The sequence below is a fragment of the Actinia tenebrosa genome, unplaced genomic scaffold (genome assembly GCF_029948245.1).
Source record: "Actinia tenebrosa isolate PJP-AT-01 unplaced genomic scaffold, QUT_ActTen_1.0 PGA_scaffold8__29_contigs__length_14323225, whole genome shotgun sequence".
Classification (NCBI taxonomy): domain Eukaryota; kingdom Metazoa; phylum Cnidaria; class Anthozoa; order Actiniaria; family Actiniidae; genus Actinia; species Actinia tenebrosa.
In genome coordinates, this window is record NW_028292585.1 from 1,178,887 (window position 1) to 1,202,072 (window position 23,186).

Below are 23,186 nucleotides of genomic sequence, written 5' to 3' on the forward strand. Positions count from 1 at the left end.
TTAAATGACAGATGACAGAGAACTACCATTAGAACAAAATTATTGTATGAAAGTTAATATTAGAAATCAATAAAATAATAACATAACATAACATAAAATAAAGATGTTTACCAAGCCAAAACTATCTGTGCAACGTGAACGGAGGAAATAGATTGGAACAGAAAAGAAAATATGTTACATGGACCAAAAAAGAAGGATACTGATTGCAAGCCCTCCCCATATTGTAAATATTGAGCAGGGTGAGGATCCTGGGAGAGGATAATGTGCTGATTGCATTTTAATCCGTGACAGTAATTACTTGATATATCAGTTTCAAACAGGTTAAAAAAGTTTTTAGCATTATATCCTAAATATAGTAGGGTTTTTGTAGGAAAAGTAAAGAGTGCTTCCCTACCATCTCGTCTATGATCTAATAAATTACTCGTATGAATGTTGGGCTTCCTGTGGAGGCGTCATCTCGCAGACAGCGAGAATAAGTTCGATGTGTTCGGCATCCATTACGATATTCTAACGAGGAAAAACCTTATTCAACATCCATCGCCCTAAGGTATGAAATGCTTTCATGATTTCTCCAAACTCTCCAACAGCTGCATTTCATATAGCGCGAAATTTTACTGAACTTGCAATACCATATTTCTACGGACGCGGCTATTTGCTAATTAACTAGCGACCCTTGAGCAAATCGAAATAAAAAAAAAACGATAGTGCAAAGGTGTCATTGCTAAGGAATACTTTATGACTTTTTTTCCATTCACTACTGCAACAAACATTGACTATTTTGTCAGCTAAAGCCAACAAAGCTATTGTTTATTATGGCGTTCCATCCCCGCCAAAATTGATGGTTTGTATTTGAATTCATCACATGAATTTTGCATTCGAGTAAATTTTTTTATGTTACCATCTTGTATTTCATATGCTTCATCAAGGGTTCAACATACGTGTTTAATATTTGTCGTTCAAGTTTTATATTCTAGTGGGGCGGATATGTGCTAGGATTGTTCACTTTTGGCTTAAGAGCACCAAAATTTCAGGAAATATAGCTTTTAGCATGCTAATCAATATGTGATATAGTGCCATGCTGAAATATGGTGCTGACGTAAGATATTGGGAATGTTGCAAAATGACGCCATCTTGAACCGGAAGTGAAATATCAAGACTCAAAAATCATAAAATTCACTCTCGAAATGATTTTATTTCGCTCAATATGTATTTGTAGCTATTCATCAGTGAAAGTTGGATATGACTTACGAACTTTTAGGGCAAGAAGGGGAAAATCTGCACATTTTCTTGGCCTCTATTCATTTAACCGGAAGTGGATGCAACATAGACCGGAAGTGAAACATTGCGAGGCAGAAACACGAAAGCCACGGCGTTATAAATGCTTTGGTGTAGATACAGTAAATAAATCTTTAGAGGAATACCCAGTTTTGGAACTTCCCAGTCATTTGAATCAAATGTTGCCTAAGCAATTTTTTTTCGAACCAATTGCTTTTCCCTATTCAGGAAGTTCCAGAAAACAGGATTCTCATGTATATGCTTATCTATTACATTTTGAAATTTACTGAGGCTAGGTTTGGTTTACACTATCATAGTTTCTTTAATAAAGCTTTGATGAAACTGTCACTGACAATGTAAATACTATTTTAACGTTTCATCAAAAACTTTGATGTACTTTGACGAAAACAAGTTTTCTTTATCTTGTGATGTAGTAGTTAAATATCAATGTCAAGTTTCTCCTTCCAAGGGTTTATTCAGTTCTTACACATTCCCCAGTACACGAACATAAGGCAGTACATGTCAGATCAGCTTTCACGCACAAATATCTTGATTTGCACCCCTTTTTACAGCCACAGCGCACTAGCTCACGGCAGGACTTTGTTAAATCAGGCAAAGTTGTTCAGTATGGTTGCCACCCATCTGTCGTCATAGTCCAGCCCCAGTCTTGTGGACTCGGGAGTTGGGGACTTGCAACGAGTGCCTGACTCCAGCAGTGGCCCCCTTGATACGCAGCTCACTTGGTGTGTTGTGTAAACGCTGCTCTTGTTGGAGGAATGAATTCGAGTGATCTTCCTTTCTGGCTGAATAGTTGCATTCTTGCGTCGTTTACCTTTGTCTTTTCACTGGTTTTGTCGTACATAAGTACGACAAAACGTTCAAGGTGGCCAATACATTCTTCCCTGATATCACTGGGAGAAGATGCCAACTCTAGAAAAGCTTGGGTAACATCTGGGTAGCATTCCCAGAGTTCTAGGGCAGTCTTCTTACTCCGTCCAGCAAAGGAACACACAATATTTACTGATCTTATCAAAATCCATTGTTTTCAGTCTGCATTATCCCAACAAATGCATAGAGGAAAATCAGACATATTTAGTTCATTCATTATTGGCTTTGTTTCTATGATAAACAAGCTAGAAAGAAAACAATTGGATTTTGATAAGAACAATAATTATACTAGATAATCACTTCGGCACACAGCATTCATAGGTATATAATGCAGGCAGCTGAGGGCGTAGCCGTGAGCTGCGTGCCTCAGTAATTAGGGACCTTAAGCATCTAGGACGTTGACGTCCAGGACGTGAACCGGAAGTAATAATCTGCGCCTGCGTGTACTGCGCATGTGCTAAAGCCACCGTCATGAAGCTGAAAACGCTGTCCTGAACGTGAATTTTACCCGGTTCAAGTGCTGAAGAGAACTTTGTAAATACTTTCCCTAAACGTTGACAATGAGTCCATTCCAATTTATTCCAGACGCTCAATCAAAGACTCCGTAAGTAAAGCCTTTACTTATCTATTTATCACATTATTAGCTGTTATATATTTTTGTTGTTTTGGGTTTTTGGTAACCTTGGTCAATACGAGGACAACTTTTGGTCGAGGAAACGAGTTGTCATTGTAAAAGCTTGAAGATTTGTGTAGAATTTTATGGCATTTCTTTCAAATAAAAACCGGAAAAAGTCCGAAAACATTACCTTACCCATGTTTGATAGTTTGTGTGAAGTATAAATTGGGTAAACTAGCAATTTATGCTTACTTTTAACAGTAAAAACTGAGCTCTTTTCTTTTTCTTTTTGTAATTTATAAAACTAAATTTGTACCCTTAAAATTCTAATAAATGAATTTTTTTTATCTTTTGCTTGTATAATAGGAGGAATTAAGATTATGAATGAATAGAGGAGATATTTACCGACAACTTGCTCATAATACTATAAACCTAAACCTAAAACAAATCCCGAGGTCAACAGAATTTCAATAACAAATTGACGTTTCAACTTTTTGTAGGAGCAAAATGGAGTGGAATGAGGAAAAAAACATCTTATTGATCAGAGAAGTTCTAAATGTGGAGCCATACAATGCAAAGGAAAGGACAACACAAAGGGCTCAGCTATGGCAACAAGTTGCAGACAATCTGAACAACCATCACAGCCCAAAATTTAAGGTGGATAAGAGAGCAGTGAGAGACCACTTGAACATGATAATTGAAAAGTTCAAGAAAAAGATGAAGAATGAGGAAAGTACCAGTGGCATTAGTCCAGAACTGACTGAACTAGATGCTCTACTTGAGGAAGTCATTGGACGTATTGAGGTAGCAAATGAAGTGGTTCAGGTAGAAAAAGATAAAACCAAGGAAAAAATGGAGAAAGAAAAAAAAGAAGCAGAAGATGTAAGGCTTAAGGCAATGGAGAAGCTAGCTGAGCTGAGACTAAGAAAAAAAGTGGGGATGAAGAACCAAAAAAGAAAATCAGTAAACGGAGAAGATCAAATGGAACTGATACTGTAAATTACCTGTGAGAGAGAGCAGAAATAGAGCAGCAATACAGAGAACAAGAGCTAGAGATAAAAAACAAGCAACTGGAAAGCAGCGTGCAACATAAAGTGCAGTCAGATCAACAACACAAGGAATTTATCCAGCTAGTCTTAAGTCAACAGCAGCAGCAACGACAGCAAAACCAGCAGCAGATTCAGCAATTCCAAATGATGCTCAACCAGCAGCAGCAACACCAACAGCAGTTGCTTATTACCCTCTTGAGTAAGAAAACAGATTAATATTTGAAAGTTTGTCCCCTTTTATTGTACTGTGAGAATTTTGGAGCCTTTGATGAGACACATTTTTCAAAAATTGTTACAGGTTTCATTCTCCATCTGAAAAAAAGCAGTTGCGCCATAAATTATATTTATTTACAGAATTTGTGAATTAACTCATTAAATATATTATATTTGAACGGTTGCTTAAAGCAGACTTTTAATTTTTACCCATAAAATCATCCAGATTTTTAAATCTGTAAATTCAAGTTGTAGTTATAGTATGTAACTGATGGATAGAATATCAGCAAAGAGAAAATTAGTTATTTCATTCAATAAAGATGCATTTTAGATATTTCATTGCCTAAAATGTCTGGTTATTGTTTTTCTTTAAAAAAACATTCTATATACAGATATCATTTCCAATTATTTACATTACTTACATACTTTATGTAACACCGGAGAAAGACAATCAGCAGCAGTCAAAATTTCACAGTACAAGAAATGACCAAAGTCATAGTCAAGGCATAAGTAAGTAATACCTGCTCTTTAAATTTACATTTCCTTTGCTCACTTTCTTTTAAAGTACACAAAGCAAAAGAAAAAAAATCCAACTTAAAATAAGTACTGAATAGGGCAACATTTTCTTTCTAGAGTGAATTCCTTAAACCTGTGCAATAAAAATTACTTGCTGTGTCCATGAGGCAAGACTAAAGTTACTCTATTTAACAAACTATTAGCTACTCACTCAACCAGAAAAATTAAAGTGCTACTACGACGAAAATCGCTCAAACTTGGATTCAGCTGAAACTTCCTAAAAATACTCTTTAAAGGTCCAATAATCACTGTATGAAGTGTTTTCTCGATATTCAGTACGAAAGTATGATATTTTTACGATTATTTTTTGGAGTCTGTGACGTCATACACTCAACATCAAACATTGCTACATATATTTCTTTGTATATAAATCCTTAATTTATTTTATTCCTATGAAGCCCAAAGGGTGGCTAATGTGCTTATTTCACATTACTTGTGACTATGATTTATATTTTGGGGTGTTTGGGTATTTCTTTCTCCCTTTACTACTGATATTTTGATCATAAACTACAAAGAAATGTATGGAGCGATGTTCGATGTTGAGTGTATGACGTCACAGATTCCAAAAAGTAATCGTAAAAATATCATACTGTCGTCCTGAATATCGAGAAAACACTTCATACAGTGATTATTGGACCTTTGAAGAGTATTCTTAGGAAGTTTCAGCTGAATCCAAGTTTGAGCGATTTTCGTCGTAGTAGCACTTTAAGTTATTGATATTTTTCTCTATTTACTTTGTGTTCCCCTTGCATTGCTTTACACTTCTGGTTGTACTTTTCTAGTTGAGTGATAGTGGCTAATAGTTTGCTTAATAGCTGTAATAATGATTAACTTTGAACTTATTTCATGGACATACTGTAAGCAGTCAAGTCAAGAAAAAAACAAACAATGGAATTAGAGTCAAGTATCTAGATATCACAGGTTTAGTGGCTTCTTTCCATGCGGTTTTTTTAATATAAATTTTAATATCACATTTTACGCAAAGTACTCATCCAGTGATGGTGGATCTACTTGAAAAAAGGTGGATGTGCTGTTTCCATAAAGGCATGTAAGGGCATTTCTCATTAATGCACAGACAACATATAATTTGCCAACTGAGCTCAAACCAATTTTCAGATTTTTCTTAAAGTCAATAAATTTGAATGATGTGGCAATATCCCCAAAAATCCATTCAACCGAGGATCTCACTGAACTCATAGATTTGTTGAAATCTTGCATTTGGTTTGTGAGAGGAGTACACCTAAATGGTGCTTGAAGGTGTGCACGTAAGGGATATGCTGGATCTCCATATATGCACATTGGATTTCCATTTTGAGCATATGCATATTGTTCCATGTTGATAAGCAAGTGTGAATCTCTGAGCATAGCTGCATCATGCTTTATGCCTTCTGAAACATAAAGAACAACTAAAATCTTTTAATCAATTCAAACATATCAAGCAATGAACTTTTGTTTTATTCTGAATCCTTTTTGTATAAGTGTGTGACAGAGTCAAAAGACACTATTTTGGACAGTAATTATTTAGTCATAAATCTATATTTTTAATTAGGAATGCCTCGTGTACACATAGGAATGTAATTCTTTAGTTAACTGTTTGCGTGGAAAATGCGTAAGCAAGAAATAATTTCCGTACGTAATTACATTACAGTGAGTCATGCCTAGGTTTGGCGCTTGTTTACGTAAGTTCGTGTTTGGGACATCCTGTTTGCGCCTAGGGCGTGCAACATTGCATAGGATGTGTAAGGTCTTAAGAATGCAGGTTTTTCCATAAAAATAGGCCCAAACTAAGCTTAAATCAGTGTAGTAAAAGTTCTTGAAGACGTTGCACATATCAAGACAAGGAATTCTCTACGATGTAAAGAGATATCCTGTAATCTCGTTCCCGTTTTTTTTTTTCATGTATTGTAAAGTTGTGTGAATTTTTCAATAAATTCTTTTGTCAAAACCACTTGCAATCTGATTCATAGCTGAGCGCCTTGCCGCCGGTTACATTTTTGGTGTCAGAAGTGGGATAGCAAGAAAGTTGACATTAGTAGTTACTGATTATTTACCAACGGGAACGAGACTGAAATCATGGCAGAAGAAGCTGTGGCTGCACTCACAGAGCAATTGGCTGCACTCAAGGCACAGCTGGATGGCATGCAGGCTGAAGGAGGACCCCCTGCCCAACCTGTTCCTGCACCAGTGGTAAAAGTGACAGTGCCAAGGGAGAAGAAGCTGAGAAAGTATGCTGGTGGCAGAGACGACAAAGTGCTTGAAGACTGGATAGCAGATGCACAGAGGTCTGTGGCTGCCCAGAAGTTAACTGGTCAAGAGGCGGTGGATTTCCTGTACCATAGCTTAGAAGGTGCGGCTCGAGATGAAGTTCGACTAAGGCCTGTGGATGACTGGACAGACCCGGATGGCTTCTTCAGGATTCTAAGAGACGTCTTCGGGGAGAAGCTCACCAAGACCCAGCTTCTCCAGAGGTTTTTCGCCAGAAAACAAGGTGACAGGGAGCCCATCCAGGACTTTGCCCATGCCCTGATGTCAATGGCGGAGCACATAACCAGAGTACACGTAGGAGCCCTGGAAAACAAGGACCAGAACCTCAGAGACACATTCGTTGAGAACTTGCGTGACAACCTGTTGCGCAGGGATCTCAAGCGCTATATCAGAGAACATCCCGAGAAGACCTTCAACGAGGTGAGGCAAGAGGCCTATTGTAGCTCGGAAGACACAAATAGAGGAGCACATCGCCATGCAGCGGCCAAGGAGGTGTTGGTGGAGAGCAACCAAGTAAATGCCATCCAAGAGCTTACAGCAGGACAGAAGGCCCTGGTGGAGAGGCTCATGCAGCAACAAAAATTGCTGGATGAGCAGCAGAAGCTGCTAACCCAACTTACCATGAAGTTCGCGAGCCCATCACCACCACGAGGTCCCCCACGTGGTCCGAGGAGATGTTACAACTGCCACGAGCTTGGACATCTTCGGCCGAACTGCCCAAAGCCCCTGAAAGACAAGGCACCAGCAGCACCACAGAAGGAGTCAAACTCCAGCTCTCCACGGCAGTGAGCCACGCCGTGGAGAGGAACTGTAGTGGCTCTAATTCTCTTTTTCAGAACGAAAAGTTTGTCGGGACAAGTCCCACAGTGGTGGCGAGGATTGGCGGAGTACCTGTGAAAAGCTTAGTGGATACGGGCTCCATGGTTACCCTCATCACCGAGTCGTTCTACAGGGAAAAGCTACAGCCAACCCTAGGAGACCTACACCCTGAAACAAGATTACTGCAGCTGCGAGGAGCTAACGGTTTGGACATCCCTTACATTGGATATATCGTCGCTACAGTAGAGATCGGAGGAGTGGTGGTCCCTGGGTGCGGCATCTTCATCACGAAGGACACAGCAGCCACTACAGTAATGCAGAGGAGGGTACCTGGCCTACTGGGAACCAACGTTCTTGGGCAGGTGCCCCAATACCAACAGATCCTGCAAGATGAAGAGAAGAAGAGTAAACGTAAAACTGGGTTTGTGAAAGTAGCCGGCTCAGACAAAGTCTGGGTCCCTGCTTTCACAGAATCTGATATCTTGGTCACAGGCCCATCATGGGGCACTGATGCTGTGATCGAACCCCTTGGTGTACCAGTAGAAGGAAACCTCACCGTGGCCAGTACTCTCGTGGATACTACCAAGACGTGTTACTATGTCAGAGTTGCCAACCAGACGGCAAAGGACATATGGCTAAAGCCGAGGACGCGGATTGGAATTGTGCGAGAGGGAGAGATGGTCAAGAGAGGAGAGCAGTTGGAGTTCCTACACGAGAATAACATGGTGACAGTGTGCTGTAACCTTAGTGCTGACCCTCAGATGCCACCCCAACGGGAAGCTGTGGGCAAAGTACGTTGGCAAAGGATACAGACACCCCCTCACGGGATTACCCTGGAACATTTCCCCGGGACGGAACTTCAGAGGGAGAAAGCTCTCCAGATGTTCGAAAGAAATGAAGAGGTGTTTGCTTCATGTAAGGAGGACCTTGGCTGTACAAAGACAACATATCATCGCATCTACACAGACGATGATGTGCCTGTCACAGAGCGTTACAGAAGGATTCCTCCAAACCAATACCAGGAGGTGCAACAGCATCTACAAGACTTGCTAGAAAAAGGAGTGATATGTTCAAGTGAGAGTAACTATGCCTCCCCAATAGTGCTTGTACGAAAGAAGTCTGGAGCCTTGAGGATGTGCGTCGACTACCGGAAGCAGATTGGAGTACTGTGGACAGAAGAGTGCCACAAGAGCTTCAACAAGTTAAAGAATCTACTAACCTCAGCACCAGTGCTGGCCTACCCGGACTACACCAAGCCCTTCATCCTAGAGACGGATGCGTCCAACGAAGGATTGCGAGCCGTGCTGTCCCAAGAACAGGACGGAAGAGTCAAAGTGATCGCTTATGCCAGCCGAGGCCTGAGAGGTGGAGAGCGAAACATGGAGAACTACTCATCAAGGAAGCTGGAACTACTAGCCTTGAAGTGGGCTGTATGTGAGAAGTTCAGGGAGTACCTGCTGGGATCGAAGTTTGTCGTCTACACAGACAACAACCCGCTGACATACCTACAGTCAAAGAGTAAGCTGAAAGCTGTGGAGCAGAGGTGGGCTGCAGAGTTAGCAAACTTCAACTTCACCATCAAGTACCGCCCTGGACGTCACAACCAGAATGCAGATGCTCTAAGTCGCATCAACCGAGATGAAGAACCAACCACAGTTGAAGTAAGAAGTACACTAGCCTATTCTACCAATACTACAGACCTACCAGAAGAGGTACGTCAACATTTGATGGTATCAGCAGCGTTCATAAGCAACACAGAGACAAGTGCGCTGGAGGAGCAAGCAACCTCATTCCCAACCACACCTCTCACAGAGATCCAACGACTACAGCAGGAGGACCCATGTATCAGTCGTCTCCTCCACTACCGAAACCTTGGACGTCGGCCAAGTAAAAGGCAAAGCCAACAAGAGACAAGGGATACAAGGAAGTTGCTTAGTCACTGGAACAGGATTGAGGAAAGCCATGGAGTTCTCTACCGCCGTACAGGAGTCGGACAGGGAAGTGAGCTTCGGTTACTGCTACTCCCCACATCAATGAAATCACAAGTACTGAAGGGTGCGCACGATCAATGTGGACATCAAGGACAAGACAGGACAGAACAGCTCTTGAGGAAAAGATGTTGGTGGCCCGGTATGCAAGGAGATGTGAAGCAATGGATCTCAAATTGTGAAAGATGTGTCATTGCCAAAGGATCCTACCTTCCAGTCAAGACGCCGATGGGCAGCCTACTAGCTACTAGGCCATTGGAAGTGCTAGCGATGGATTTTACCTTGCTTGAGCCTGCAACAGATGGAAGAGAAAATGTCCTCGTGTTAACAGATGTGTTCACAAAGTTTACAATTGCTGTACCTACCCGTGATCAGAAAGCTACAACCGTAGTCAAGACCCTGATTAAAGAATGGTTCCTTGTGTATGGAATCCCCCAAAGAATACACTCTGACCAAGGCAAGTCATTTGAGGCAGAACTAGTCAAGGAGTTGTGTGCAGTGTATGGAATTAAGAAGTCAAGGACAACCCCCTATCATCCTCAAGGAAATGGGCAGTGCGAAAGATTCAACCGTACACTACATGAGCTTCTAAGAACTCTACCAGCAGAAAAGAAAAGAAGGTGGCCTGAACACCTGAAAGAGTTATGTTACGCCTATAATGCTACGCCACATGCAACGACTAGATACTCACCCTTCTACCTGATGTTTGGTAGAGATGCAACGCTACCTTTGGACATTCTACTTCCTGATGATGACAGACAAGTGACAGTAGACAACCAGCAATGGATTACCAAGCACCAGACTCGTCTACGAGAAGCTTATACCACTGTGACACAAAACTTGAAGGAAGCTGCTACCATCAGAAAGAAGATCCATGACCAGAAGGGCAGAGCACTGGCCGAACCACTACAAGTTGGAGAGCGAGTACTCCTTCGCAACCGTAAAGTCAGAGGAAGAAACAAGATTCAAGATAAATGGGCCAGCCAAGTGTACAAAATCGTCGAACGAAGAGACAACAATACATACGTCGTTGAAAGAGCTGATGGACATGGAGGAGATAAAGTTGTTAGTCAAGGAGAAATGCAAGTGTGTCCAAGACCAATGCTGGAGATACGAGGACGACACAGGCAAGCTGACAGGTCTAGACAAACATGTACTGCATCGCCAGAATCATCAGATGAAGAAGATGACATTGGAGGAATGACAATCGCCTTTCAACCAATGACAGAACCAGCTGAACCTGATGATAATGATGATAGTGACGATGCGTCTGAGGAAGAACTGGCTGCACCTGTACTCCGACGTTCCACAAGGACAACGGCAGGCCAACACAGCAACCTCTATAATCTTCCAAGATCCGCACTTCAGCACTGACGAGTCCACCTGCGTATCATTGTTCCTGAATTTGTTCGAGGACGAAGCAAACAAAAAGGAGGGGCAAGTGTGACAGAGTCAAAAGACACTATTTTGGACAGTAATTATTTAGTCATAAATCTATATTTTTAATTAGGAATGCCTCGTGTACACATAGGAATGTAATTCTTTAGTTAACTGTTTGCGTGGAAAATGCGTAAGCAAGAAATAATTTCCGTACGTAATTACATTACAGTGAGTCATGCCTAGGTTTGGCGCTTGTTTACGTAAGTTCGTGTTTGGGACATCCTGTTTGCGCCTAGGGCGTGCAACATTGCATAGGATGTGTAAGGTCTTAAGAATGCAGGTTTTTCCATAAAAATAGGCCCAAACTAAGCTTAAATCAGTGTAGTAAAAGTTCTTGAAGACGTTGCACATATCAAGACAAGGAATTCTCTACGATGTAAAGAGATATCCTGCAATCTCGTTCCCGTTTTTTTTTCGTGTATTGTAAAGTTGTGTGAATTTTTCAATAAATTCTTTTGTCAAAACCACTTGCAATCTGATTCATAGCTGAGCGCCTTGCCGCCGGTTACAAGTGGTAATGACAAAAATTATTTTGTATGAGTTGTTTTTATTTATAAACAAATAATAGGAAAGTGTTTTATGATAAAACATAAAATTTCCCTATAAAAGGGTTTGAAAACCTGTATATGCATTGGGATACCCCTGAAAAAGTCTGACGAGAAATTATTTTTTTATTAGGAAGTTTTGAAAAGTAAAAGTTTGTTTACTTTCAAAAAACTAGCTATAAAACAATTCTTACCTACAGGCCCATACAGGTTGGCAATGAGACCATTTGGTAGAGTCACGGACTGAAACTTTAGGGCGTGTACCCGTTGATGTCCATTATAAACGATCCTTTGTGCTTCTCCTGGACGACAAATGGGCCTTACAGTCCCATCAACAAAGCCAAAGCAATTGTTTAGCGCTGCACCTTTCTGAGTTACGGCAGCTGCATACGTTTCTAAAAGTGCAGGGTTGAGGATATTGAAATTCCATTCGGTTATTTTATCGCTGTGATGATCATAAATCCAGTCGATTACATGATTGCAAATCATGCTTATTTCTGGCACTGCTCGTCCGAACCTGTGGATCATATCACTATACCGACAAGGGTATGCCAAACGCTTAAGGACCATGCAAAGTCCCTCCGTTCCTTCTGCCAGTGATCTTTGTTTGCAAGAAAAAGCATCTGGCAATCCCAAGACAACCTTTAAACGAGGAACATCACTTTTCCGAACTCGAAATTCGCGTAAACATTCTGCTTCGTCGATGTTTTCAAGGTCGAAGCGGCTGTAATTGCCGTGGGGAAATGGTAAATTTTTGGAGGTATTTGCTTCGTAGAGAATCAAAAATTCTTCTTCACTAATCCATCCATTTTGGAGACTTAAAAGAAGCATTTCTCTGGTTTTTTTGAATGAACACATTATGACAAAAATCGTAAACAATTTGTTTCAATTACAGTAAATGCTTTTCACGTCCGGGACTCAAGGTGCTTAAGGTTTTTGGCGCCAAAAGGACGCTACCGCGCGCGCCGTTCTCGTCCCAGGAATTCTCGGTCAAAATTCAACGTCCTGGACGTCCTAGATGCTTAAGGTCCCTATTATCTATTAAGTATCACAGCCTGTAAAAGCATGAAATACTGGCAGTGCTTTTGATGTGTGTGGCCCTAAGCTGCTTGCAATTTCGTGTGCTGGAATATATCTCAGATGCTGCCCAGTGCCAAATGCCACCCACAATTGCTCAAGATGGGGAACTTGATGGACAACAGCGACTGCTAAAACTAGGACATCAGTGTCAACGGTTCGTAGAAGGATGTTCTTAAAGCCTTGGTTGACTGAATCTGAGACATGAATAAACATTCTTGTGTCCGCTTCTTCATGCGAACAGGGAGCTAGCATTGATGTGTCACGTGGGATATTACATAGTACTTCTTCGCCATGTGTAGTGATGACTTGTTTACCAGGTTCCACATCCACAGAACTCACACATTCAGCTAAGAACTTGAAAAGTTCGCGCTTATTGGCCGGCATCGACTCGCAAAAAATCTTTCCAGTTACGTGGAAGTTGGATGTTTCCTGTGACCCGCCGTCGAACACCAGCACCCTGATGACATCTTGTTGTGGCTTTCAAACTGTTATCAATATAATCATCCCAGACAATATCCACACATCTTGCATGACGAAGCTGTGACTTTACATAAGGCAAGAAGGATTGGTCAGCATAGTTGATGAATGTTTTTTCTACAGCTCCAGGCTGTACCATATTGACAACGGCAGCTCTATCAATAACGATGACATTGATGTTACCGAGCAATTCCTCTTTTGGTGTGGTGTACGTCTTCAAGCATTCAGCAAGCTCTGATTTCTTCCCAGGGAGGCGTAGCCTCATGTAAGACAGGGAGGGGGGGGGGGGCACGCTTGATTCTTGTGTTGAAAGAAATCACCGAGGTCACCTTCTCTTGTTTGTCAAGATAGAAACAGCCTGGAAAAGAGAGAGCAGTCGCTCTTTAAAGATGAAATTTGCTGTGATGCCTTGGATCTCTTGGGTGTAGGCTCGTTAAAAAATCATAGCTTGTTTCTTTTAATAGGTTCATAAATTGAAGTGGTTCTTTTTTCCATACGCTCAGATATGAAGGTTTTGAACTGCTGTATTCCAAACGACTCTATTTGGTGCATCCTTGTAACTGCTGCTGGTCCAGCAATATCTTTAGTGTTAAGAACAAGCAGATCTTCGCTCTCTTTCATGAATGGGTTCCCATTTCTTCTATCGTGGCGACAAGTGCCTTTACATCGCGAGTAAATGAAACTTGGAAGCTTGCTTTTACTTCATGGTGCTTGATAGGTGGCTGTTTGTCGGCTTCGTCATCGGCTTCAAACTCGTTCACTAGCCTTGCTATTTCTGGGCCTGATACCATCCACCGACGAAGAGCACTGGGGTCTTCTGTTAGGCCCACAGCACCACCATCCCTTTGACCATGGCGTTGTTTTGCTCATGGGCTTGATCAATCGCGATAGCTGAGAAACATCTTGGCGACTTGTGGATGGTGAAGAAACCGCTGTTAAACTGAGTGACGACATCTGGAGAGGTTTCCTTGAGCATGCGCATATCTCGGAAATGAACAGAGAGCCAGCGTGCGTAGTTGGTGTGGTTCAGTGCAAAAAACCAAGGTAGAATCATTGAAAGGAAGTCGATGTAAAGACTGAAGTTGCCTTGGCGGATTGATCTTACGAACACCAACAGCAACAATTCAAGCTGCATAGCTGTGTATCAGAATTGAAAGTGTGGTATTGCTGAAATCTGCCTCTGGCACCAGTCATCAAACGTGAGGACACTTTCTCCATCATTTTCTTGATACCTGATGTATGCCTTTTGTAGTAGGGTGTAAAGACTACTTGCAGTAACTTGGTGGACCCTTCTTGTTCTTGTAACGCTACTTGCTTTGATAAAGGACTCTCCAGCCAAAAACAAAATGGCGGTCCATGATACCCATTGCATTATGGGTATTTTTACCAGTCCCTCCAAGACGAAAACTTTCAAGAACCCTAAAAGTCGTTTCATGGCTAAAAATTCCTTATAGAGCATTATTTGATATTTTTATTAGGTATAAAAGGTACAGAATGTACATCGAATGCTTTGATTAAAAGCACTAATGTTTCACTTCCGGTCTATGTTGCATCCACTTCCGATTAAATAAATAGAGGCCAAGAAAGTGTGCAGATTTTCCCCTTCTTGCCCTAAAAGTTCGTAGGTCATATTAAACTTTCACTGATGAATAGCTACAAATACAAATTGAGCGAAATAAAATCAATTCGAGTGTGAATTTTATGACTTTTGAGTCTTGATATTTCACTTCCGGTTCAAAATGGCGTCATTTTGCAACATTCCCAATATCTTACGTCAGCACCATATTTTAGATTGGCACTATATCACATATTGATTAGCATGCTAAAAGCTATATTTCCTGAAAATTTGGTGCTTTTAAGCCAAAAGTGAACAATTCGGCCTAAATTTTGCACATATCCGCCCCACTCATAATGTGAAACTCGAAGGACAAATACGTGGCGTGGAGTTTAGAATGAATCAGCGACAATCAAGAATGTAAAACTTGAACGACAAATATTAAACACGTATGTTGAACCCTTGATGAAGCATATGAAATACGAGATGGTAACGAAAAAACTTACTCGAATGCAAAATTCATGCGATGAACTTCAAATACATACCATCAATTTTGGCGGGGATTGAGCGCCATATATTCCCGCCCTTGCAGCGATCGATGGAGAGTTATTATATCTATTTTTGTTCTATCTTGTTTTGTTTTTGAATATTCCAGCGTTTCTCGCAAGAAGGAGTGTAAGAACTTTTAAGTTTCTTGTAGTTTTGGTAGATAAGACTGAAGGGAAAGGTCAACTGCAGAATGATTATTGGCACATGCACTTCAGCTAAAAAACAGAATTATTAGAGACTTGTCAGAAATTAGCAGGGGGGAGGGGTGGGAATTTTGAATTTGGGGTTGGAAATGGGGTGACCCGTCCGAGCAAGGGCACTAGGACACCGAATGTGGTTGGATTTCTATAGGTTTTTTTCCCCTTTCGATTATTTGAATTAAATTGACGTTATACTTGTTTACTTATCTTGTGTCCGTGTTCCTTCGTTCGCTGTTGTAATGCAGACGTTTTCATTCCAAAGGTCAAACGGTTTGAATAGCCTTTGAGCGTTACTTCTTTAACGGCCGTTCCGTACTTGACTCTGTTTGTACTTTACCAACAACAACGCGACCGCGCGAGGGCTCTATATGGAACTTAAGGTGGATTTGATTAACCATATTAACTCTGGACGGTTGAATATTACTGACGTAAGGAGCATCGCGCGGTCGCGTTGTCGTTGGTATAGTACAAACGTAACAGAGTCAAGTACGAAATAGTCTTCCCCACAGCCGCTTTCAGTGTCGTCACGCAACGCTTTTTGCGTGACGACACTGAAAGCGGCTGTGGGGGAGACTAAGTACGGAACGGCCGTTAAAGAAGTAACGCTCATAGGCTATTCAAACCGTTTGACCTTTGGAATGAAAACGTCTGCATTACAACAGCGAACGAAGGAACACGGACACAAGATAAGTAAACAAGTATAACGTTAATTTAATTCAAATAACCGAAAGGGAAAAAAAAACCTATAAAAATCCAACCACATCCGGTGTCCTAGTGCCCTTGGTCCAAGCAATGGGAATGAAATTTCCTTACCCTCACCTTGGGCCTAGCATAAAATACCATGGCCCTCCCCTCTTGTTTAAATGATCATAATATATATATTTAGGCACTGCCTAAAAGCGGAGCTCCCAATACGGAAGTCACAGGGAGAACAATTTGAATGAAACTGAAAGGTAAAAATAAGATCGGAGAAAAAATCTTCAATTATTTTTTATTCGAGTTGAAGATAATTTCTCCCATGATAAAAACCATGCAGTGAAATCGAATCGAAATGCACTACATTGTTTTTTTGTTGTTTTTTTGCGCGAGTATACTCTCCCACTTAAAGAACTTTGTACACAACTCACCACCACCCCCAGGGGCTAGTTTTGTTCTTGGAAGATTCTTCGACAAAGTTTTCCAAGGCCGACAGTCTTAGGCTTTGAATCTCTTTTACTTAAAAAAACGAAAGATAACTACAGATAATACAATACAATATCAAGTTTAGGGAAATTGACCTCGAATGTCTTTCATTGAAATCGAAAATCTGGAGATTTAGGACAAATCAAGACTAAAAAACAGACTTGAAAACTGGTTAAGGTGAGCAGAAAATAAGCTTGCTTACTTACGTCTTTTACAGAACGAGACGAAGTTTACATTCAGTTAAACTTGACAAGAACAACTGAGACAAAATAGAAAATAATGCAAAATACAAAATGACCAATTTCTTTGTCAGTAAATTGGCATTTGTAAATTTTTTTGGAATATTTTTTAGCTTTTTAAAGTGAAAGTCTAGGGTATACAATAACATCTCTCAACAACACAAATTTAAACTCATTTTTATAATCATACTTGCTCGAACAGCTTAATAAACAGTTGAATATTTGGTGTAAATTTATATTTTATTCAATAATTAAATGAATTATCTGTAGAAAGATATAAAATTATTGAATGAAAGTCTTCTTTGTTTTGTCGATGGGACCCCGCGATAGGAGGCGAACAAAGCTGCATTTTTCTTGAACGAAAAACATACGATAGTTGGTTAAAAACAACCGAATTGTTGAAGATTTACAAAGCTAAATAAAGGACGAATATTTGTTGTCGTAATATGCTCTCCGTGTTATATTTCCTCCAGCATTAAAATAAATTAAGCTTATCTATAGAAATATAAAAAGTTTTGAGAGAAAGTCTTTGATTTGTCCGATTCGTCGAGAAAAATGCTTGTCAAAAAAAAAAAAAAAACAACAACCAAATGACGATTGTTTGCCAAAAAACACACACCTGAATTCTTGAAGAACACTTCTTTATCCATCTTTGACTACATAAAAGTTTTTTTTAAATATTGTTTTTGGTCTATAACTTGTCCTAATAAAGCGATTCTTTCTATGCACTTGAGAGCCGCATTTGTGAGTAGTTTTGCTTTGACATCAAGCGGGATTCCTGTGTTGTGTACACGGACGGACGGAAGTGACGTCAGCCAAGCCATGAAAAATCAACTCGATGGTTTATCATTTTTTCTTAAGTATGGTGGCCCGCGCGGGAGCTCCCGCTATTAATTCTGATGACATAAATGATGATGATGATGCTCATAGCAGTGCTGATGGTGATGCTGATGCTGATGCTGAAAATAGTGATTATGAGGAAAGCTCAAAACTCTATTAAAGCAAAAACAAATATATTCATAATCTAAGACATTTTTAGGACATTTGATACAGGTTAATCTATTTTAAATAGTACTTCACAGTTTATACATCTGATATGCTTTGTTGTTGTTGTGGTTATTTGAACCGAATATAGCCCTAATTTTTCTTATCTGTTTATACTGTGCACCAACAACTGTATGAGCTCAAGCATAAATTTGAACGACCCTCCCCTTTAAGCAGCCCATTTTTTCTTGATCCTCCTTTTTTTGGGGTCTTAAAAAGTTATGACCCTCCCCATGTTTCCATCCCCCTCCCCCCTGCTAATTTCTGACAAGTCCCTAAATGCAATTCGAAATACTTGACAAGTATTTTTCAAAAGGATATTCAACAAGTTCCTTAGGCCTAGGGCGAACGTCGAACTTTCCATGCACCGAACTTAATTACATCAAAGAATGTCGCCTCATTATCACCTGATATCCATTGTTTTTAATGAGTTCGGTGCATGGAAAGTTTGACGTTTGCCCTAGGCCTAACTTTCAAGGGATCTTATTCATAGATTGCGTGTCATTTTAAAATCGCTGAATAACTGTATGGATGTTATAAATGCCGACGAACAGGTCCTTTGACTATTATACATTTTTTGGCAATTAAGAAAAAATTTCATTCAAATATATTGATTTATTTTTTCTTTTGCAGATTCAGATAGCCAAAATGAAACCGTCTCTTCCCGCTTCAAGCAAAACCTTTAATCGTCGCATATTGTTTATTCTTTTCTGCGCATGCATTATCTTGGTAACGTTGTTCACCTCTCTCCTGCTCGATTCAATTAGCTTTGGAACTCCCCCCTGCCCACCACGTTACACAGACCTGCTACCGTTCAAAAGAGACTTAAGCATGAAGCTGAGTGAAATACACCGAGACTTGAAGAATTCTCTCGATCAAAATGTCAAACCTCCAGAACATACGCTTTTAAAGCTGGAAGGTATATTGGAAGAACTCGACCGAAACTTCAAATACAGCAGAATTATTGAAGTAGAGAAGGAAACCTATCCTATCGACCTTAACGACACCCTTGATGTGTGTCCAGAGCAATATCTCGGCGAGAAGAAGGGATATCCTTTCTTTCAGTTCGGCTGGGTCACACAAAACTGTTCCAACGTCAAGCCATTGCCGCAAGTCCTGACCATCTTACTTAACACTGTGGACTATCCTGAACCGTACGAGGACAAAATCGGGCTGGTTCTAGATGGGATAAACAAGACATACCCAGGCGTCCAGGTGTACATAGCACCAAAAAACACAAAAATTAAAGACATGGCCGAGCAGTTTCCAAACGTGACTGCTATTACTGTCGAAGAAAGGAGCACAATGGGGAAGATTTGGAATAAATTGGTTGCCAAGGTTACCACGCCTTACACCCTTGTCGCGCGCGATGTGGTTCATTTCGCGTGGTGGGTCCGTGTGAGGAGACAAATTCGTATGATAAGTGAAATGGACTACGTTGGGGTGGTTGGAGGGTCGTTTCGCAACTGGACTGGGCACTGGAAGGTTGGATGTCGCCAGATAAAAAAGAAAAACTACGTTCTAGAATATACGGAAGGATACCACTATTCTTCTCGATCCTGTATGTTCTGCGATGATTTGGAGGGCCCATTTGTGGCCAAAACAAAAATCCTGAAATCCGATGAATTTGGAGAAAAACTACCCAAAGAGGTTGTGTTTGAGGATTTCTTTTTAAGGGTGCTCGACACGGGATATCAGACTATGAACTGTCCCGATGCTATGTATATCACCAATGAACGAATAGCTGAAACAAAGCGGAGGAACAGAGAAGTATGGCGATTCTTTTCCGCAAAATGGAAATTCATTAGAATTCTTCTCCCAGGAGGTATAAAACATGCTTTTTCTTGCCAAGAAATTTCCTACAAGTGTCGAACTAAAGTGACTAAGTATGCTCTTATGCCATATTGTTGTCTTGAACAGTATGGGAGAGCTATGAACTTCTTTCAGAACTTCTGTGCGGAGCATAACATTTTGTACGAGCTCGACGCAGGCTCAGTGCTAGGTGCTGTGAAGATGAGTGGTTACATCCCTTGGGATTTAGATGGCGATATGTCACTGTTATCCCAAAATATGACCAATCTTAGAAAGTTCCAGGATTACTTTCGACAAAAGGGGTTCAACTTGAATGGGTATTCAGCACCAAAGTGGGACGCAAACGGACAGATATTAAAACGTCGCAAAGGGTATTTAGTGTTCCACAGTCCAGACATTTATACTGAAATAAATGGATGGCCAACAATGTCTGGGTATTTGTTCCTTCCCCCTGAGCTTCGAGATCCTGTCTACTTCACCAAGGTCCTAATCAACGGCTACTGGATTAACTCTATGTTCTCCCCAGGCCTCTATGCCCGCAATCGGTACGGATTGGATGTGTTGAAACACTCACAAAGCTGGCTTCAAGTTGGGGGTATGGGGTCTAGTTGGAGTCGTTACAAGCCGGGTCGTTTTCTTACGTGTAAATACCCCAAGTTCCATGCATGTTTGAATAAATTCCCTGCTGATGGAAATATAGCATTCCAAGTTCCTTAACAACATCTGGTTTAGCAGTCTGTTTTGATGTTTCTATGGCAACGTCCAGAAGTATGAGTCTGCCTTTCATCGTCTCGTAAACGTTACTCATGATGGCCTAAACACACCCAAAGTTTATCTGGGTTACAGAAACGCGAAACATTATCTAGATAGAGTAGTAGGTAGAGTGACCCCAGTGCTGGCGACGTCTTTTTCCGCCTCGCTCAATGGTCATCCAAAACAAAGGAGTTAGCCCGTACAGTAGCGTCACTTTAACCTTCATTTATAAGGGCCATAGAGTAGATTTCCTGAGTGATAAACTGATTGCGGCACGCCGCTCGATCACGGTACAGAATTGTTAACATCCGTATAATCAATGCACTCGATCCATTCCATTCCAAATCCTATAGTGAGGTATTGAGGTATTGATCTATTACTCTTCAGTAAAGAATTTATATGGACTGCTATGAGTGAGTATTTAATTGACTTGCGTTTTTTGTAGAATGTTATATATTTAAAAGGGCATCTGCTCTATTAAAAAAATGCATCGTTGGGTCCGAAGGTTTAACTTTGTAACGGGCTTTTTCATAGGACAAAATGTTTGTCAAGTTTGATTATTGTAGATCATCATAGAAAACAGATTATCAAGCACGAAACTTAAGTAGGAATCAATTAATCAATTAAGAAAAGTAGGTCTATTTGCTCTGAGTGTTATTTCTAGGATTACATGAATAGGCTCGACATTTTGGTTCCACATGTCGCAGGGGAGAACGGAGACGCGTGTCAGAGTTAAACAGTATCAATTGATCGGTGAGCAAGAAACGTGTTCTCGGAACCAAAATGTCAATCCTAATGGTTTGCTTGAGATTAAGGTTAGACCAATAGTTAGACGAGTGAAGAAGACAACCGAGCGAATAAAAGACCAGAAGAAAAAAAAAAGCCTACGTGTGTGTACGGTGGGACGAGCTAGTCCGCCCCATCCCAGTCATCGGGAAAAACACCCCACGTCACAGCTTGCCCTATCGTTTGGTATTTTGTTTTTGAGCAGTTCCTTTTCCACAGCAAATTTGCCTTTAGGAATTTTAGCAGTATAATTTAAAATCAAACGCCCTTTGGCGAACTCGTGGATACTTGTTGCACTTTTCGAAGATTGGTTTTCCTGTGCCCTCCTTATGCTTGTTCACATTCTCAAAGACTCTAAATATTTCGTTCGATTAAAAATTTTAAATACTCAATTTATCTAGTAAGATGAGTAATCGTCCTTTTAATTTTTTCATTTTAACACCTAGTTCTTCGCTATTTTGTTGAATTCTGAAGCGAATTCTGTGATGAATTAATTGTCTGAACTTCAATTAATACGAAAGACGACTACGACTTCGATGGAGTCAACTGAGTACAAACCAGAGTATAATTGGAAGAAGATCTATTTGAAAACGCTTTCTCTGTTTTCAATTTCAAAGGCGGGCTGTGTGTTTTATTCCAGGAATCATTCGACACTGGTGAAAAACGCACTGCGCACGCTCGGAGATGGCGTAGCGTAACTAAAGGCAACTTATATTTTTTGATGCCGGTGTTTTGATTATTTTTTATAAAATAATTGGGATACTACGCGCGCTATGATTGGTCGAAAACCATGTTTGATGAGAGTATCAAAACACGCTGTCGTCATTTTTAATCTATCGCACGCACTCATTGGTCAGTTTGAATAAGACGGCACGTAGGGAGAATTTACTTAGACTTTGCTTTTTTTCGATCTTTTCGCGCGTTTGTTATTTTATAAAACAAAATCAAAAACAGTTTTCTGTGTTTGATACTCTGATCAAAACACTTGGGATGTTAGGAGAACACTCGAGAAGCTGGAAACCACTCCGCTACGCGTCGTGGTTTCCTACGCTCCTCTCGTGTTCTCCCAACATCCCGCGTGTTTTGATCAGAGTATCAAACACGGAAAACTGTTTTTGATCTGTTAAACAAAATCGCAAAACTTAAGAAAAATACTGAAAACTTAAGGTTGTCCTTTTCGCAATAGCAAGATAATTTCGATTGTGATACACTACTGATTTATACAAAAAAACTTTTGTTTATACAAAGCAAAAATAATCATTTAAAAATGCCGCCACTCGCGGCCCGACGACATCCAGCATGGCTAATTTGCATTTTGGCATTGTCTCAATTTGTCAACAATGTAGGCTCGGTTGTTGATAAAAAATGCGTTTTTTCGACGCAAACTAGAAGAAAGCAATGCTATGGTCATGTCAGTCCTTGTAACATCAATCTTGCTCGTGCTGCTGGTGTAAGTGAAGGAGAAAACATGTATTTTTCATAAAAACAAAGTTATGAAAAGCGATCGACGGTGCTCCTGTCCTTCGACGTGGGGACACAGCAAAACACTCCACAAACATCCAATTCCAACACGAATGTTTAGAATTTTGGACACAGCTGGTGAAAAGAAAAATGAATATAAACCTGGCACAAGATGGTGCCACAAATGTCAACAGAATGCGGACGCAAAGTTAACGGCGAAAGATGAAACGCCGACTGCGAAGACATTGAGAAAAAGGGTAAGCTTACGAAACAATTTTAAACCATCGACAGTCAAAATATGAACAATAAACAATGGTAAAAAATTTCATTGATAGGTTTCCGACCAAATCATCGATAACAACTATGTCAAAACA

General features: G+C 40.5%; 2 protein-coding genes and 1 non-coding gene across 3 annotated transcripts; 2 read left to right on the top strand and 1 right to left on the bottom strand.

Moving 5' to 3' along the window:
• Window positions 1–454: 454 nt before the first annotated feature.
• LOC148904917 (uncharacterized) lies at window positions 455–21,743 on the top strand. The gene is made up of 2 exons (XM_089024071.1): window positions 455–547; window positions 18,634–21,743. Exon 2 carries the CDS (start codon window positions 18,649–18,651, stop codon window positions 20,527–20,529), a length of 1,881 nt encoding a protein of 626 aa, XP_088880197.1. The 5' UTR covers window positions 455–547; window positions 18,634–18,648; the 3' UTR covers window positions 20,530–21,743.
• LOC116306353 (uncharacterized) lies at window positions 2,311–4,360 on the top strand. The gene is made up of 2 exons (XR_016118698.1): window positions 2,311–2,767; window positions 3,280–4,360. It is a non-coding gene; the product is annotated as an uncharacterized LOC116306353 (transcript).
• LOC148904918 (uncharacterized) lies at window positions 5,593–12,532 on the bottom strand. The gene is made up of 2 exons (XM_089040934.1): window positions 11,869–12,532; window positions 5,593–6,005 (listed from the first exon to the last, which is right to left on the bottom strand). Exons 1-2 carry the CDS (start codon window positions 12,530–12,532, stop codon window positions 5,593–5,595), a joined length of 1,077 nt encoding a protein of 358 aa, XP_088897060.1.
• Window positions 21,744–23,186: the final 1,443 nt, after the last annotated feature.

What these genes read in the sequence shown, in the direction of transcription:
- LOC148904918 (XM_089040934.1), bottom strand. Translation starts at nt 12,532, where the DNA reads ATGTGTTCATTCAAAAAAACCAGAGAAATGCTTCTTTTAAGTCTCCAA. An exon ending in CAACCTGTATGGGCCTGTAG is followed by an intron (nt 6,006 to 11,868) that starts GTAAGAATTGTT and finishes TTTATGTTTCAG; the next exon opens with AAGGCATAAAGCATGATGCA.
- LOC148904917 (XM_089024071.1), top strand. Translation starts at nt 18,649, where the DNA reads ATGAAACCGTCTCTTCCCGCTTCAAGCAAAACCTTTAATCGTCGCATA.